The sequence below is a fragment of the Oncorhynchus nerka genome, linkage group LG15 (genome assembly GCF_034236695.1).
Source record: "Oncorhynchus nerka isolate Pitt River linkage group LG15, Oner_Uvic_2.0, whole genome shotgun sequence".
Lineage (NCBI taxonomy): Eukaryota > Metazoa > Chordata > Actinopteri > Salmoniformes > Salmonidae > Oncorhynchus > Oncorhynchus nerka.
In genome coordinates this window covers 62,294,125-62,308,121 of record NC_088410.1, presented here as the reverse complement: position 1 = coordinate 62,308,121, position 13,997 = coordinate 62,294,125, and the positions used below count along the sequence as shown (strand labels likewise).

The 13,997-nt window shown below is 43.0% G+C and overlaps 1 protein-coding gene across 1 annotated transcript; it reads right to left on the bottom strand.

Annotated features, from left to right (window-relative positions):
• Positions 1–8,238: 8,238 nt before the first annotated feature.
• LOC115143077 (tubulin alpha chain-like) lies at positions 8,239–11,683 on the bottom strand. The gene is made up of 4 exons (XM_029683097.2): positions 11,544–11,683; positions 10,190–10,412; positions 9,759–9,907; positions 8,239–9,656 (listed from the first exon to the last, which is right to left on the bottom strand). The coding sequence occupies exons 1-4, from the start codon at positions 11,544–11,546 to the stop codon at positions 8,676–8,678; spliced, it is 1,356 nt and encodes a 451-aa protein (XP_029538957.1). The 5' UTR covers positions 11,547–11,683; the 3' UTR covers positions 8,239–8,675.
• Positions 11,684–13,997: the final 2,314 nt, after the last annotated feature.

The following is a 13,997-nucleotide window of genomic DNA, read 5'->3' as shown; positions in this document are numbered from 1 at the left end:
CCTACAACCAAAGTACAATGCCGTGAAGATAAGCAAATTCCCACAGCAAGGTTTTACAACTATTCTGACCCTAGTTTGTGTGTTATTTGTTTTGTTTTAGTTGGTCGGGACGTGAGTTGGGTGGGCATTCTATGTTTTGTGTTTCTAGGTTGGTTTTCTGTGTTCGGCTTAGTATGGTTCTCAATCAGAGGCAGGTGTCGTTAGTTGTCTCTGATTGAGAATCATACTTAGGTAGCCTGGGTTTCACTGTTGTTTTGTGGGTGATTGTTTCCGTGTCTGTGTTTGTTTGCCACACGGTACTGTTTAGGTTTTGTTCACGTTTATTGTTTTGTATTTGTGTTCATGTTGAGTTTTTCATATTAAAAACCATGGGCACTTACCATGCCGCATCTTGGCTATACACCTCTGCAGAGGAAGAGGAGGAAAACCTTTACACTGATTTGCTACTTTTTATTTAGTTTCAGTTATATACAAATATTTATATTTCGTTTTTGTATTATTTAGTTTTAGTGTTATGGACAGAAAGCATGCATGGGCCAGGCTAGGAGCGATTTGTGTTATATAGTTTGTTGTGTGTTTTTTGGGATGTCACTTCTTGCAGCCTGGGGGTAGTAATACATAGCGTGAAGGGTTATAGGTTTTGTTAGGTTTAAAGGTACAATCAGCAATTGCTTCATACATTTTTGGACTTATAAATTCATGATATGTACCCATTGATTCTTGAAGAATATAAGCTTAGTTTAGTTCAACTGTCGATACCCATCACAACCCAACATATAAGCTTTTTTACTCCAATGTTTATAAACAAAGTAAATATAAACAAATATTGTAAAGCCTCAAAACATGGGTGAAACTATAATTTTGGATATCATGGATGGTCAGTCTTTGAATCCATAGCTCTCTATGAATTTTAGAGCGGTTACATTTCCCCAGCTCCATCCCTCAGCTTTTTACCAAAAATGCTGATTGGGCCTTTACATTATAAAGTCATTCTCAATATGACTTGGATTTAAAAGGAATAGCTCTGAAACTGGTAAAAAAAAATATGGTGAAAGGTAACTCACCCATGTTTACACCAATCCAATGCTTTTTCACCTCAGTAGGACATGTAAGAATAATCAAGTTATCTACTAGCCGATTCTTTCACTGTTCGCTAGTGATGGCTGATAGTGATGTAGTCTCGGATATCCCAGACCTTGGAGCATTGTAAACTAGGCAAGCAACCCGTTTGTCTAGACAGCATAGACTGTAAAAAGAATAGACGGAGCCATCGATGACGTCACCTAGCGCATTTGAAGATCAGTGTCGCCATTTTGCTTCATGGAGGCGTTTTCGGAAACATTGCATGCACAGTTTGAGCTACTCTAGGACGTGACGTTGCAGGCTAGCTTATTGCTGCTGCCTCTCATTGAGTATCTCAAGTTGAAGGCCGACCGGGGTACTGCAGGCTGCAAATGATCCTTATAACTTCAAGGACATACTTCTGGTGAAATAGAAGCAAGTATTGATACCATGATTGTGTTCAGATAAAAATTGTATACCCATTAATATTGACCACGATCTTGCTTTTGGAAAACATTGCCTGCAGTCCCCCGGTAGGCCTTGAACTTGAAGTCCTCACTTAGAGGGGGATGTTGTTCTCCCGTATTCAAGAGAGACTAATAGTGATGCACAAACTAAGCCTATTTCAAACATCACCATCTCCTGGCAGCATTTACCCACCAGATTCATTAGCTTGAAAACCCCAATTTGAAAACCCCATTGGATTTCTGAACATAATTCATGATGTTTTACATTTTATTAGAGTTAGTTTTAAAGTCAAGGATAATAGTTTCAGTATAGTTTTAGTTTTTCAAACGGGTTTGTGAATTATTGTATTTCAGTTTATGAAATATATTTTTTCATTTCAGTTTACTATAATAACCTTGCTATTGCATGGACAGTGATCTGTCAGTGGAGTATTTCTGGTACAGTGCAGGCTTACTCAGGAAACAGCAGACACTAGACACATACCAAACCACAGGATGGAGCCAGAGTTTTTGAATATGAATCTCGTCATAGATATGTTTTATAAAGTCTTGCAGCAGCCCATAGAGAATGATAGAGGCCTCTAGTGGCCAAATATTAGCATGGGCAGTGCCATTGAGGGCTTCCAACATTTTAATGTAGTCAACTGGGTGGGACTTCCAACTTCATTGGCTAATCCCACCTGGTGACCATTGGCTGATCCCACCATGACATGTTGGAGTCATGGGACAGCAGGTAGCCTAGTCTTTTTTATCTTTATTTAACAAGGCAAGTCTGTTTTCAATGACAGCCTAGGGACAGTGGGTTAACTGCATTGTTCAGGGGAAGAACAACAGCTTTTTTACCTTGTCAGCTCAGGGATTTGATCTTTCAAACTTTCGGGTTACTAGTCCAACGCTCGAACCACTAGGCTACCTTCCGCGCCTTAAGAGTGTAAGAGGTTAAGAGTGTTGGCCCAGTAACCAAAAGGTTGATGTGCCCTTGAGTAAGGCACTTAACCCTAATTGCTCCTGTAAGTCGCTCTGGGTAAGAGCATCTGCTAAATGACAAAACAAATGTTGTTGTCCTGTTGGAAGGTTAACCTTCGCCCCAGTCTGAGGTCCTGAGAGCTCTGGAGCAGGTTTTCATCAAGGATCTCTGTACTTTGCTCCGTTCGTCTTTGCCTCGATCCTGACTAGTCTCCCAGTCCCTGCCACTGAAAAATATTCCCACAGCATAATTCTGCCACCACCATGCTTCACCATAGGGATGGTGCCAGGTTTCCTCCAGATGTGACGCTTGGCATTCAGGACAAATAGTTCAATCTTGGTTTCATCAGACCAGAGAATCTTGTTTCTCATGGTATAAGAGTCTTTAGGTGCCTTTTGGCAAACTCCAAGCAGGGTGTCAGGTGCTTTTTACTGAGGAGTGGCTTCCGTCTGGCCACTACCATAAAGGCCTGATTGGTGGAGTGCTGCAGAGATGGTTGTCTTTCTGGAATGTTCTCCCATCTCCACAGAGGAACTCAAGAGCTCTGTCAGAGTGATCATCGAGTTCTTGGTCACCTCCCTGACCAAGGCCCTTCTCCCCCAAATGCTCAGTTTGACTGGAAGAGTCTTGGTGGTTCCAAACTTCTTCCATTTAAGAATGATGGAGGCCACTATGTTTTTGGGGACTTTCAATGCTGCAGAAATGCTGCAGAAAACCACTTTATTTTAAGAATATGAAATGTCAGAATAATAGTAGAGAGAATGATTTATTTCAGCTTTTATTTCTTTCATCACATTCCTAGTGGGTCAGAAGTTTTACATACACTCAATTAGTATTTGGTAGCATTGCCTTTAAATTGTTTAACTTGGGTCAAACGTTACGGGTAGCCTTCCACAAGCTTCCCACAATAAATTGGGTGAATGTTGGCCCATTCCTCCTGACAGAGCTGGTGTCACTGAGTCAGGTTTGTAGGCCTCCCTGCTCGCACGTGCTTTTTCAGTTCTGCCCACAAATTTTCTACAAGATTGAGGTCAGGGCTTTGTTGTACCTTGACTTTGTTGCCCTTAAGCCATTTTGCCACAACTTTGGAAGTATGCTTGGGGTCAATGTCCATATGGAAGACCCATTTGTGACCAAGCTTTAACTTCCTGACTGATGTCTTGAGATGTTGCTTCAATATAGCCACATAATTGTCCCTACTCATGATGCCATCTATTTTGTGAAGTGCACCAATCCCTCCTGCAGCAAAGCACCCCCACAACATGATGCTGCCATCCCCGTGCTTCATGGTTGGGATGGTGTTCTTCGGCTTGCAAGCCTCCACCTTTTTCCTCCAAACATAACAATGGTCATCATGGACAAACAGTTTCATTTTGGTTTCATCAGACCAGAGGACATTTCTCCAAAAAACGGCTGTGTGATCCCATAGTGTCTATACTTGCGTACTATTGTTTGTACAGATGAACGTGGTACCTTCAGGCATTTGGAAATTGCTCCCAAGGATGAACCAGACTTGTGGAGGTCTACAATTTTCTTTCTGAGGTCTTGGCTGATTTTCTTTGATTTTCCCATGATGTCAAGCAAAGAGGCACTGAGTTTGAAGGTAGGCATTGAAATACATCCACAGGTACACCTCCAATTGACTCAAATTATGTCAATTAGCCTATCAGGAGCTTCTAAAGCCATGACATCATTTTCTGGAATTTTCCAAGCTGTTTAAAGGCACAGTCAACTTAGTCTAATGTAAACTTATGATCCACTGGAATTGTGATACAGTGAATTATAAGTGAAATTATCTGTCTGTAAACAATTGTTGGACAAATTACTTGTGTCATGCACAAAGTAGATGTCCTAACATACTTGCCAAACTATAGTTTGTTAACAAGAAATTTGTGGAGTGGTTGACAAACAAGTTTTAATGACTCCAACCTAAGCGTATGTAAACCTCCGACTTCAACTGTCTGTAAATAAGGTATGTCTGTTTTTACATTTGTAATAAATTTGCAACAATTCTAAAAACCAGTTTTCGATTTGTCATTATGGGGTATTGTGTGTAGATTACTGAGATTTTTTATTTATTTAATCCATTTTAGAACAAGGCTGTAACGTAACAAAATGTGGAAAAAGTAAAGCAGTTTGAATACTTTCTGAAGGCACTGTACAAATATTAGTCAAATCAAATCAATCAAATCTAATTTTATTTGTCACATACACATGGTTAGCAGATGTTAATGCGAGTGTAGCGAAATGCTTGTGCTTCTAGTTCCGACAATGCAGTGATAACCAACAAGTAATCTAACTAACAATTCCAAAACGACTGTCTTGTACACAGTGTAAGGGGATAAGGAATATGTACATAAGGATATATGAATGAGTGATGGTACAGAGCAGCATACAGTAGATGGTATCGAGTACAGTATATACATATGAGATGAGTATGTAGACAAAGTAAACAAAGTGGCATAGTTAAAGTGGCTAGTGACATAAGAATGCAGTCGATGATCTAGAGTACAGTATATACATATGCATATGAGATGAATAATGTAGGGTAAGTAACATTATATAAGGTAGCATTGTTTAAAGTGGCTAGTGATATATTTACATCATTTCCCATCAATTCCCATTATTAAAGTGGCTGGAGTTGGGTCAGTGTCAATGACAGTGTGTTGGCAGCAGCCACTCAATGTTAGTGGTGGCTGTTTAACAGTCTGATGGCCTTGAGATAGAAGCTGTTTTTCAGTCTCTCGGTCCCAGCTTTGATGCACCTGTACTGACCTCGCCTTCTGGATGATAGCGGGGTGAAAAGGCAGTGGTTCGGGTGGTTGATGTCCTTGATGATCTTTATGGCCTTCCTGTAACATCGGGTGGTGTAGGTGTCCTGGAGGGCAGGTAGTTTGCCCCGGTGATGCGTTGTGCAGACCTCACTACCCTCTGGAGAGCCTTACGGTTGAGGGCGGAGCAGTTGCCGTACCAGGCGGTGATACAGCCCGCCAGGATGCTCTCGATTGTGCATCTGTAGAAGTTTGTGAGTGCTTTTGGTGACAAGCCGAATTTCTTCAGCCTCCTGAGGTTGAAGAGGCGCTGCTGCGCCTTCTTCACGACGCTGTCAGTGTGAGTGGACCAATTCAGTTTGTCTGTGATGTGTATGCCGAGGAACTTAAAACTTGCTACCCTCTCCACTACTGATCCATCGATGTGGATAGGGGTGTTCCCTCTGCTGTTTCCTGAAGTCCACAATCATCTCCTTAGTTTTGTTGACGTTGAGTGTGAGGTTATTTTCCTGACACCACACTCCGAGGGCCCTCACCTCCTCCCTGTAGGCCGTCTCGTCGTTGTTGGTAATCAAGCCTACCACTGTTGTGTCGTCCGCAAACTTGATGATTGAGTTGGAGGCGTGCATGGCCACGCAGTCGTGGGTGAACAGGGAGTACAGGAGAGGGCTCAGAACGCACCCTTGTGGGGCCCCCGTGTTGAGGATCAGCGGGGAGGAGATGTTGTTGCCTACCCTCACCACCTGGGGGCGGCCCGTCAGGAAGTCCAGTACCCAGTTGCACAGGGCGGGGTCGAGACCCAGGGTCTCGAGCTTGATGACGAGCTTGGACGGTACTATGGTATTGAATGCCGAGCTGTAGTCGATGAACAGCATTCTCACATAGGTATTCCTCTTGTCCAGGTGGGTTAGGGCAGTGTGCAGTGTGGTTGAGATTGCATCGTCTGTGGACCTATTTGGGCGGTAAGCAAATTGGAGTGGGTCTAGGGTGTCAGGTAGGGTGGAGGTGATATGGTCCTTGACTAGTCTCTCAAAGCACTTCATGATGACGGAAGTGAGTGCTACGGGCGGTAGTCGTTTAGCTCAGTTACCTTAGCTTTCTTGGGAACAGGAACAATGGTGGCCCTCTTGAAGCATGTGGGAACAGCAGACTGGTATAGGGATTGATTGAATATGTCCGTAAACACACCGGCCAGCTGGTCTGCGCATGCTCTGAGGGCGCGGCTGGGGATGCCGTCTGGGCCTGCAGCCTTGCGAGGGTTAACACGTTTAAATGTCTTACTCACCTCGGCTGCAGTGAAGGAGAGACCGCATGTTTTCGTTGCAGGCCGTGTCAGTGGCACTGTATTGTCCTCAAAGCGGGCAAAAAGTTATTTAGTCTGCCTGGGAGCAAGACATCCTGGTCCGTGACTGGGCTGGGTTTCTTCTTGTAGTCCGTGATTGACTGTAGACCCTGCCACATGCCTCTTGTGTCTGAGCCATTGAATTGAGATTCCACTTTGTCTCTGTACTGACGCTTAGCTTGTTTAATAGCCTTGCGGAGGGAATAGCTGCATTGTTTATATTCGGACATGTTACCAGACACCTTGCCCTGATTAAAAGCAGTGGTTCGCGCTTTCAGTTTCACGCGAATGCTGCCATCAATCCACGGTTTCTGGTTTGGGAATGTTTTTATCGTTGCTATGGGAACGACATCTTCGACGCACGTTCTAATGAACTCGCACACCGAATCAGCGTATTCGTCAATATTTCCATCTGACGCAATACGAAACATGTCCCAGTCCACGTGATGGAAGCAGTCTTGGAGTGTGGAGTCAGCTTGGTCTGACCAGCGTTGGACAGATCTCAGCGTGGGAGCCTCTTGTTTTAGTTTCTGCCTGTAGGCAGGGATCAGCAAAATGGAGTCGTGGTCAGCTTTTCCGAAAGGGGGGCGGGGCAGGGCCTTATATGCGTCGCGGAAGTTAGAGTAACAATGATCCAAGGTTTTACCACCCCTGGTTGCGCAATCGATATGCTGGTAAAATTTAGGGAGTCTTGTTTTCAGATTAGCTTTGTTAAAATCCCCAGCTACAATGAATGCAGCCTCCAGATAAATGGTTTCCAGTTTGCAAAGAGTTAAATAAAGTTCGTTCAGAGCCATCGATGTGTCTGCTTGGGGGGGATATATACGGCTGTGATTATAATCGAGGAGAATTCTCTTGGAAGATAATGCGGTCTACATTTGATTGTGAGGAATTCTAAATCAGGTGAACAGAAGGATTTGAGTTCCTGTATGTTTCCTTCATCACACCATGTCTCGTTAGTCATGAGGCATACGCCCCCGCCACTCTTCTTACCAGAAAGATGTTTGTTTCTGTCGGCGCGATGCGTGGAGAAACCCGTTGGCTGCACCGCATCCGATAGCGTCTTCCCAGTAAGCCATGTTTCTGTGAAGCAGAGAACGTTGCAGTCTCTGATGTCCCTCTGGAATGCTACCCTTGCTCGGATTTCGTCAACCTTGTTGTCAAGAGACTGGACATTGGCAAGAAGAATGCTGGGGAGTGGTGCGCGATGTGCCCTTTTTCGGAGTCTGACCAGAACACCGCCTCGTTTCCCTCTTTTTCGGAGTCGTTTCCTTGGGTCGCTGCATGCGATCCATTCCGTTGTCCTGTTTGTAAGGCAGAACACCGGATCCGCGTCGCGGAAAACATATTAGTGGTCTATCTATCAATCTCTATCTACCAGCCCAATTACATTAGCAAACTGCTGAGGATAACAATATGTCAAATTGCCTGCTGAAGAATATAACATTACAAATGTTTCATCAGTATGAAAACTGAGCTTAGACAGAGACAGACATGCTTAGTCTAGATAAAAGTAATGTTTGCAAAATAAGTATTTTACTTGGGTATATAAACCTACTGATATCAATTTACTCTGTGGTCACTGATCTGTATGTGACTTATAACATTGTTACATGATGTCATAACAGAGACAGAGAACAAACTTCTTTATTGATGATCATTTTATTGGGATCTCGCTACAAAAGCACAGATTAAGCAAGGACATCAGCCTTTGTGAGTGAGCATATTTTAAGACTTGTAGACTACACCTTACCATCCTGCTACTTCATTATATTGGTTGTTCAAGACAGAATCATACACTCTTAGAAAAAAAAGGTTATATCTAGAACCTAAAAGGGTTCTTTGGCTGTCCCTGTTAGAGAACCCTTTGAAGAACTCTTTTTGGTTCACGGTTGAACCCTTTTGGAACTCAAACGTTTTTTTAACCTGGAACCAAAAATGATTCACCTGGAAGCAAAAAGGGTTATCCTATGGGGACGGTCGAAGAACCCTTTTGGAACCCTTTTTCAAAAAGTGTAGTGGAAACAATTCAGTCATTCTCAGCTCTGGGTCACATGGCAGGGTATTTAATACTCCTCTCCCTCCTCCTCTCCCTCTCCCTCAATGGAGTCGACACCCACCTCCTCATAATCTTTCTCCAGGGCAGCCATGTCTTCCCTGGCCTCAGAGAACTCTCCCTCCTCCATACCCTCACCTACGTACCAATGCACGAAAGCACGCTTGGCATACATCAGGTCAAACTTGTGATCAAGGCGGGCCCAGGCCTCTGCAATAGCAGTGGTGTTGCTAAGCATGCACACTGCCCTCTGGACCTTGGCCAGATCTCCACCAGGTACCACAGTTGGGGGCTGGTAGTTGATACCAACCTTAAAACCAGTTGGGCACCAGTCTACAAACTGGATGGAGCGTTTTGTTTTGATGGTGGCAATGGCAGCGTTAACGTCTTTGGGCACAACGTCACCACGATACAGCAGACAGCAGGCCATGTACTTGCCGTGACGTGGGTCACATTTTACCATCTGATTACATGGCTCAAAGCAAGCATTGGTGATCTCAGACACAGAGAGTTGCTCATGGTAAGCCCTCTCTGCTGAGATCACTGGGGCATAGGTGGCCAGAGGGAAGTGGATACGGGGATAGGGCACCAAGTTAGTCTGGAACTCTGTCAGATCAACATTGAGGGCACCATCGAATCGGAGGGAAGCAGTGATGGAGGACACAATCTGGCCAATCAACCTGTTAAGATTAGTGTAGGACGGACGCTCAATATCAAGGTTCCTACGGCAGATGTCATAGATAGCCTCATTGTCTACCATAAAAGCACAGTCTGAATGTTCCAGGGTGGTGTGGGTGGTCAGGATGGCGTTGTAGGGCTCAACAACAGCTGTGGATACCTGGGGAGCTGGGTAGATGGAGAACTCAAGCTTGGACTTCTTGCCATAGTCAACAGACAGGCGTTCCATTAACAGGGAGGTGAAACCGGAACCGGTGCCACCTCCAAAGCTGTGGAAGACCAGGAAGCCTTGGAGGCCAGTGCACTGGTCAGCCTGGAGAGAAGGAGAGATGTTCAGATCATTATGGTTGGACAACGACAAGAAATATAAAGGATGTACAATAAGGCATCACTAGAGGTTGTTGGAGATTCTCACCAGTTTGCGAGTCCTGTCCAGAACCATGTCTATGATCTCTTTGCCGATGGTGTAATGACCACGGGCGTAGTTGTTGGCTGCATCCTCCTTCCCAGTGATCAACTGCTCAGGATGGAAGAGTTGGCGGTAAGTTCCTGTGCGCACCTCATCTGGAACAAAGAAAGTGCTTTTATCTGAAGAAGTCAAGAATGATACACACAAAAAAATGAAGGTTCCTTAAGGGTTCTTTGGGAAGGGTGATGGTTCTATGTGATAATTAAAATGTAGGGGTGGCGGCTGATTATAAAATGAATTATTTTTGTGCAGCCGTGAGTGAGTGTTGTTCCAGTTTATCTAATCTGTTGTGTTATGCTATTATGTATTTGGCACTCATTTGTTTTTAGTGTGTTGCGCAGTGTAATCATTATTGTTTCAAGACAAAGTGATCTTACCAATGACAGTGGGCTCCAGATCCACAAACACAGCCCTGGGGACATGCTTGCCAGCTCCAGTCTCACTGAAGAAGGTGTTGAAGGAGTCGTCTCCTCCTCCAATGGTCTTGTCACTGGGCATCTGACCATCAGGCTGGATCCCGTGCTCCAGACAGTAGAGTTCCCAGCATGCATTGCCCATCTGGACTCCAGCCTGACCCACGTGTACTGAGATACATTCACGCTGGTTCAAAAAATTCAAAAGTGTATAATTCATTTAAAAAATAAATGTAATTGAGGCAAGTTTCCTAACTTCTCATAATCACATTCCAAGAAATGTATAGTAAATTACAACCAGACCATTTAAAAAAAAGTCATAATGAGACCTTTAGAGTCTGGATGTGTGCTTTTGCGCCGGTTTCCCGGACACAGATTCATCTTTAGTCATGGACTAAAAAGGTATTTCAATGGAGATTCTCCATTGACCATGCTTTGTAATCCAGCACTAGGTTTAACTGAGTCAGGGAAACCTGCCCTTGATGTCTGCATGAGTCACTTTCAATATGCTAGCCTAGCACCTGTTACAAGGGTCATAACTGCTGATATCATTAAAAAAATAATTTTTGAAATACCAAGTCAGATTTGGTCCCATTCTGCACAGACAAAAACATGCTGAAAGACTAAAAATAAATGTACAATGTGCTAAATGTTGTGGCAGATGCTAGCCTACCTCACTGAGTGCAATATGAATAATTCATGTGGACATTCTGAATTTCAGTAAAGGCTACACTATAAAACATTTACCTTACATGTATTTCATTTTTCAATAACAGAATATTTATCTGATAAATTACACATAACAGACTATTATAATTATATTGCACATAGGCTTAATCAAACTGTTTGGATTTGGCCAACACATGCGTTGGGCTTTTGTATGACTGAATTCACACCATTCCCAAATTTCCTTAGGGAGTGGCTTGCTTTGTGTGGCAGAGCAGTCTATTACATTTTGCGTGTCTGTTTCTAAATTAGCCTACACTTGTTTTAAAATAGATGCCATTTAGGATGTTCCTATAAAAACGTGGGTTTGAACACTACAAACCATTTTTCAACTAAACTGAACATCAACACCAACTATGTAGGCTGCTACTAAACGCGCGTTTAAGAATAATAGAACATTCTCGACCTACAAGACCCGTGCATCCTTTCTAGCCACCCACCCATAATCAAAATGTAATTGCAAATGTACCCTAATCACTGTCTCAAAATGAAACATCTCAGAAATTGTATACCCAATTGTAAAAAAAAATATTTAAAAAATAATGATACAATACAAATGTTTATTTTTATTTTTATGAAATGAACGGCTCACCATTTTGATTGCTTTATGAGGAAAGGTATGATGCTGGGATAGAGGCGCCGGAAAGACGAACAGTGCACACTTCTCTAGACAGCTTCAGAGTGCGCTGGCCACTGCGGGAGGAGGCGGAGGCGGTGCTTTCTCATTCAATGAACCAGACAGCGACACACAGCCACAGCCCAGATTCGATGACAAAAGACAAAGCATGTTTGCAGATAATTACGTTGTTTTTAGTTTTATTATTATATTATTATAATTTTGAAGTCGAAATGAAATATGTAGGCCTAATAAACATTGTAGATGGAATTTAGCTCAATGAGAGTGATTAAGTGACAATTGGCGTTGACCAGTCTATGGTGACTGAAAATGATTTGTTTATGTGAATATTATTATTTTTGCTTTCATGAAAAACATTATGAGGGTTATAAAATGTTATGTAAAATATGTTTTGTAGTCTCTTAAGCCATTACAAAGGTCTAAATAGCAGTAATGGACACACCGTTTATCGAGTGCCTTTTGCTGGATGACATTACACATAGGTCTACATGAGATACTGTATATCCCATGTAAAAAAATAAAGAAATGAAGACAGGCTTCAGTAAGGTGCTGAATGGTAAAATCTAACCCGTTCAAAACAAAGACACACACACGCACACATTGCGCCACATGCACTCTATTTTGTAAGTCAATTAATCATTTAGTCCCAAATCTCTTTAAGCTTCGGGTGCTGAACTAAATTCTGTGCCAACAATACAGCCCTGTTATAAAATGTGGAGCAGAATATCTAGCACCACATTAGACATATCGCCTCTGTCATTTGATGCCATTCGAATACAAATGAAATGTACTGAGATGGAGAGGATGCAAACCAGTATAAAATCTCACAAAAGACAGCATGTTCATTCAAGTGCATGAAAAGACTTTCATGCCAATTTAACATAAAGTGGAAAAAAGGTTACCAAAATAGGATTCCATTAAAAAATTAAAAAAATTAAAAAAGATGAGAAGTTGAAGATGCTTGACAGAAATTTTCAGAGGCCAGACTCTAACAAGGAGTTAATTCATGTATTAAATTAGAGTATGACTTTGCTGCACCAACCTCCTTCTTCTAACCCCCGCTTCCCTAGTCTGCCTGGCCAGACCTCCGCCCCTCTTTGTTCAAGATTTTGCTGCAGTGACGTCACTCCTCTGCAGTGAATCATGTGACTGATGTGTCACTGTGGTTAGTTACCATCAAACACATGGCCCCTCAGCTGTCTGCCCTCTCCTCTCCCTGGCCCAGCTGTCTGTCACCTCGCTTCCTCTCCCTGTGAATACCCCTCAACACACAAAAACACACACACACACACACACATTCATCATTTCACTAATATCGGACTGAGGGCAAGGGGATAAAGTAAGAGATGGGCTGTGTTTGAAAGAGACAGCTGCATCAGATTCTCCTGACTGCCCCTCCCTGCCCGTCTGCCTGACTTGCAACCCAACTCAACAATCCCAGACAGATGGACCACTTATACTTTTCTTCCCTTTAGGATTGGCCGAAACATGGATGAAATCCTGTAAAACACATCAAGATGTTGAGCATGAATGAGTAAATAGTCTAACTGTGTTCTTAGTGTATGTTAGCAGGTGCATCTTATTTATGGGCAGGAAGAATGCTGTTATGAAGAAACAAATGACAAGTATTTTATTTTACTCCTGAAACACAAGTAGACCTATGCCATGAATCTATAGCCGCTACAAGCCTTTGATGATAATCTATGGAAGAATAAGACAGGAAAAGTTGAAATTGAATCAATATCCCCATTATGTGTCTGAATGCTGAACAAAGAGAAAATGCATTTAGGCCTAAATAGACCAGAAGTCAAACCACATGGCTATATAAAAAAAAACAAGTGATGATGATGATGAATGTGTGTTAGTGATTGTTATACATGGATTTGTGTGTGGGGCTCTGCAGGGTGTGTGGCAGACGACGCCGACGACACCATTCTGTACACATCTCGCCCCTCTTTTGACACTGTGTTAACTAACCTCCAAACGAGCTTCAATGCCATACACCACTCCTTCCGTGGCCTCCAACTGCCCTTAAACGCTAGTAAAAACCAAATGCATGCTTTTCAACCTTTTGCTGCCCGCACCCGCCCGCCCGACTAGCATCACTACTCTGGACGGTTCTGATGTAGAATATGTGGACAACTACAAATATCTAGGTGTTTGGCTAGACTGTAAACTCTCCTTCCAGACTCACATTAAACATCTCAAATCCAAAATGAAATCTAGAATCGGCTTCCTATTTCGCAACAAAGCCTCCTTCACTCACGCTGCCAAACATACCCTCATAAAACTGACTATCCAACCGATCCTCGACTTCGGCGATGTCATTTACAAAATATCTTCCAATACTCTACTCAGCAAACTGCATGCAGTTTATCACAGTGCCATCCGTTTTGTCACCAAAGCCCC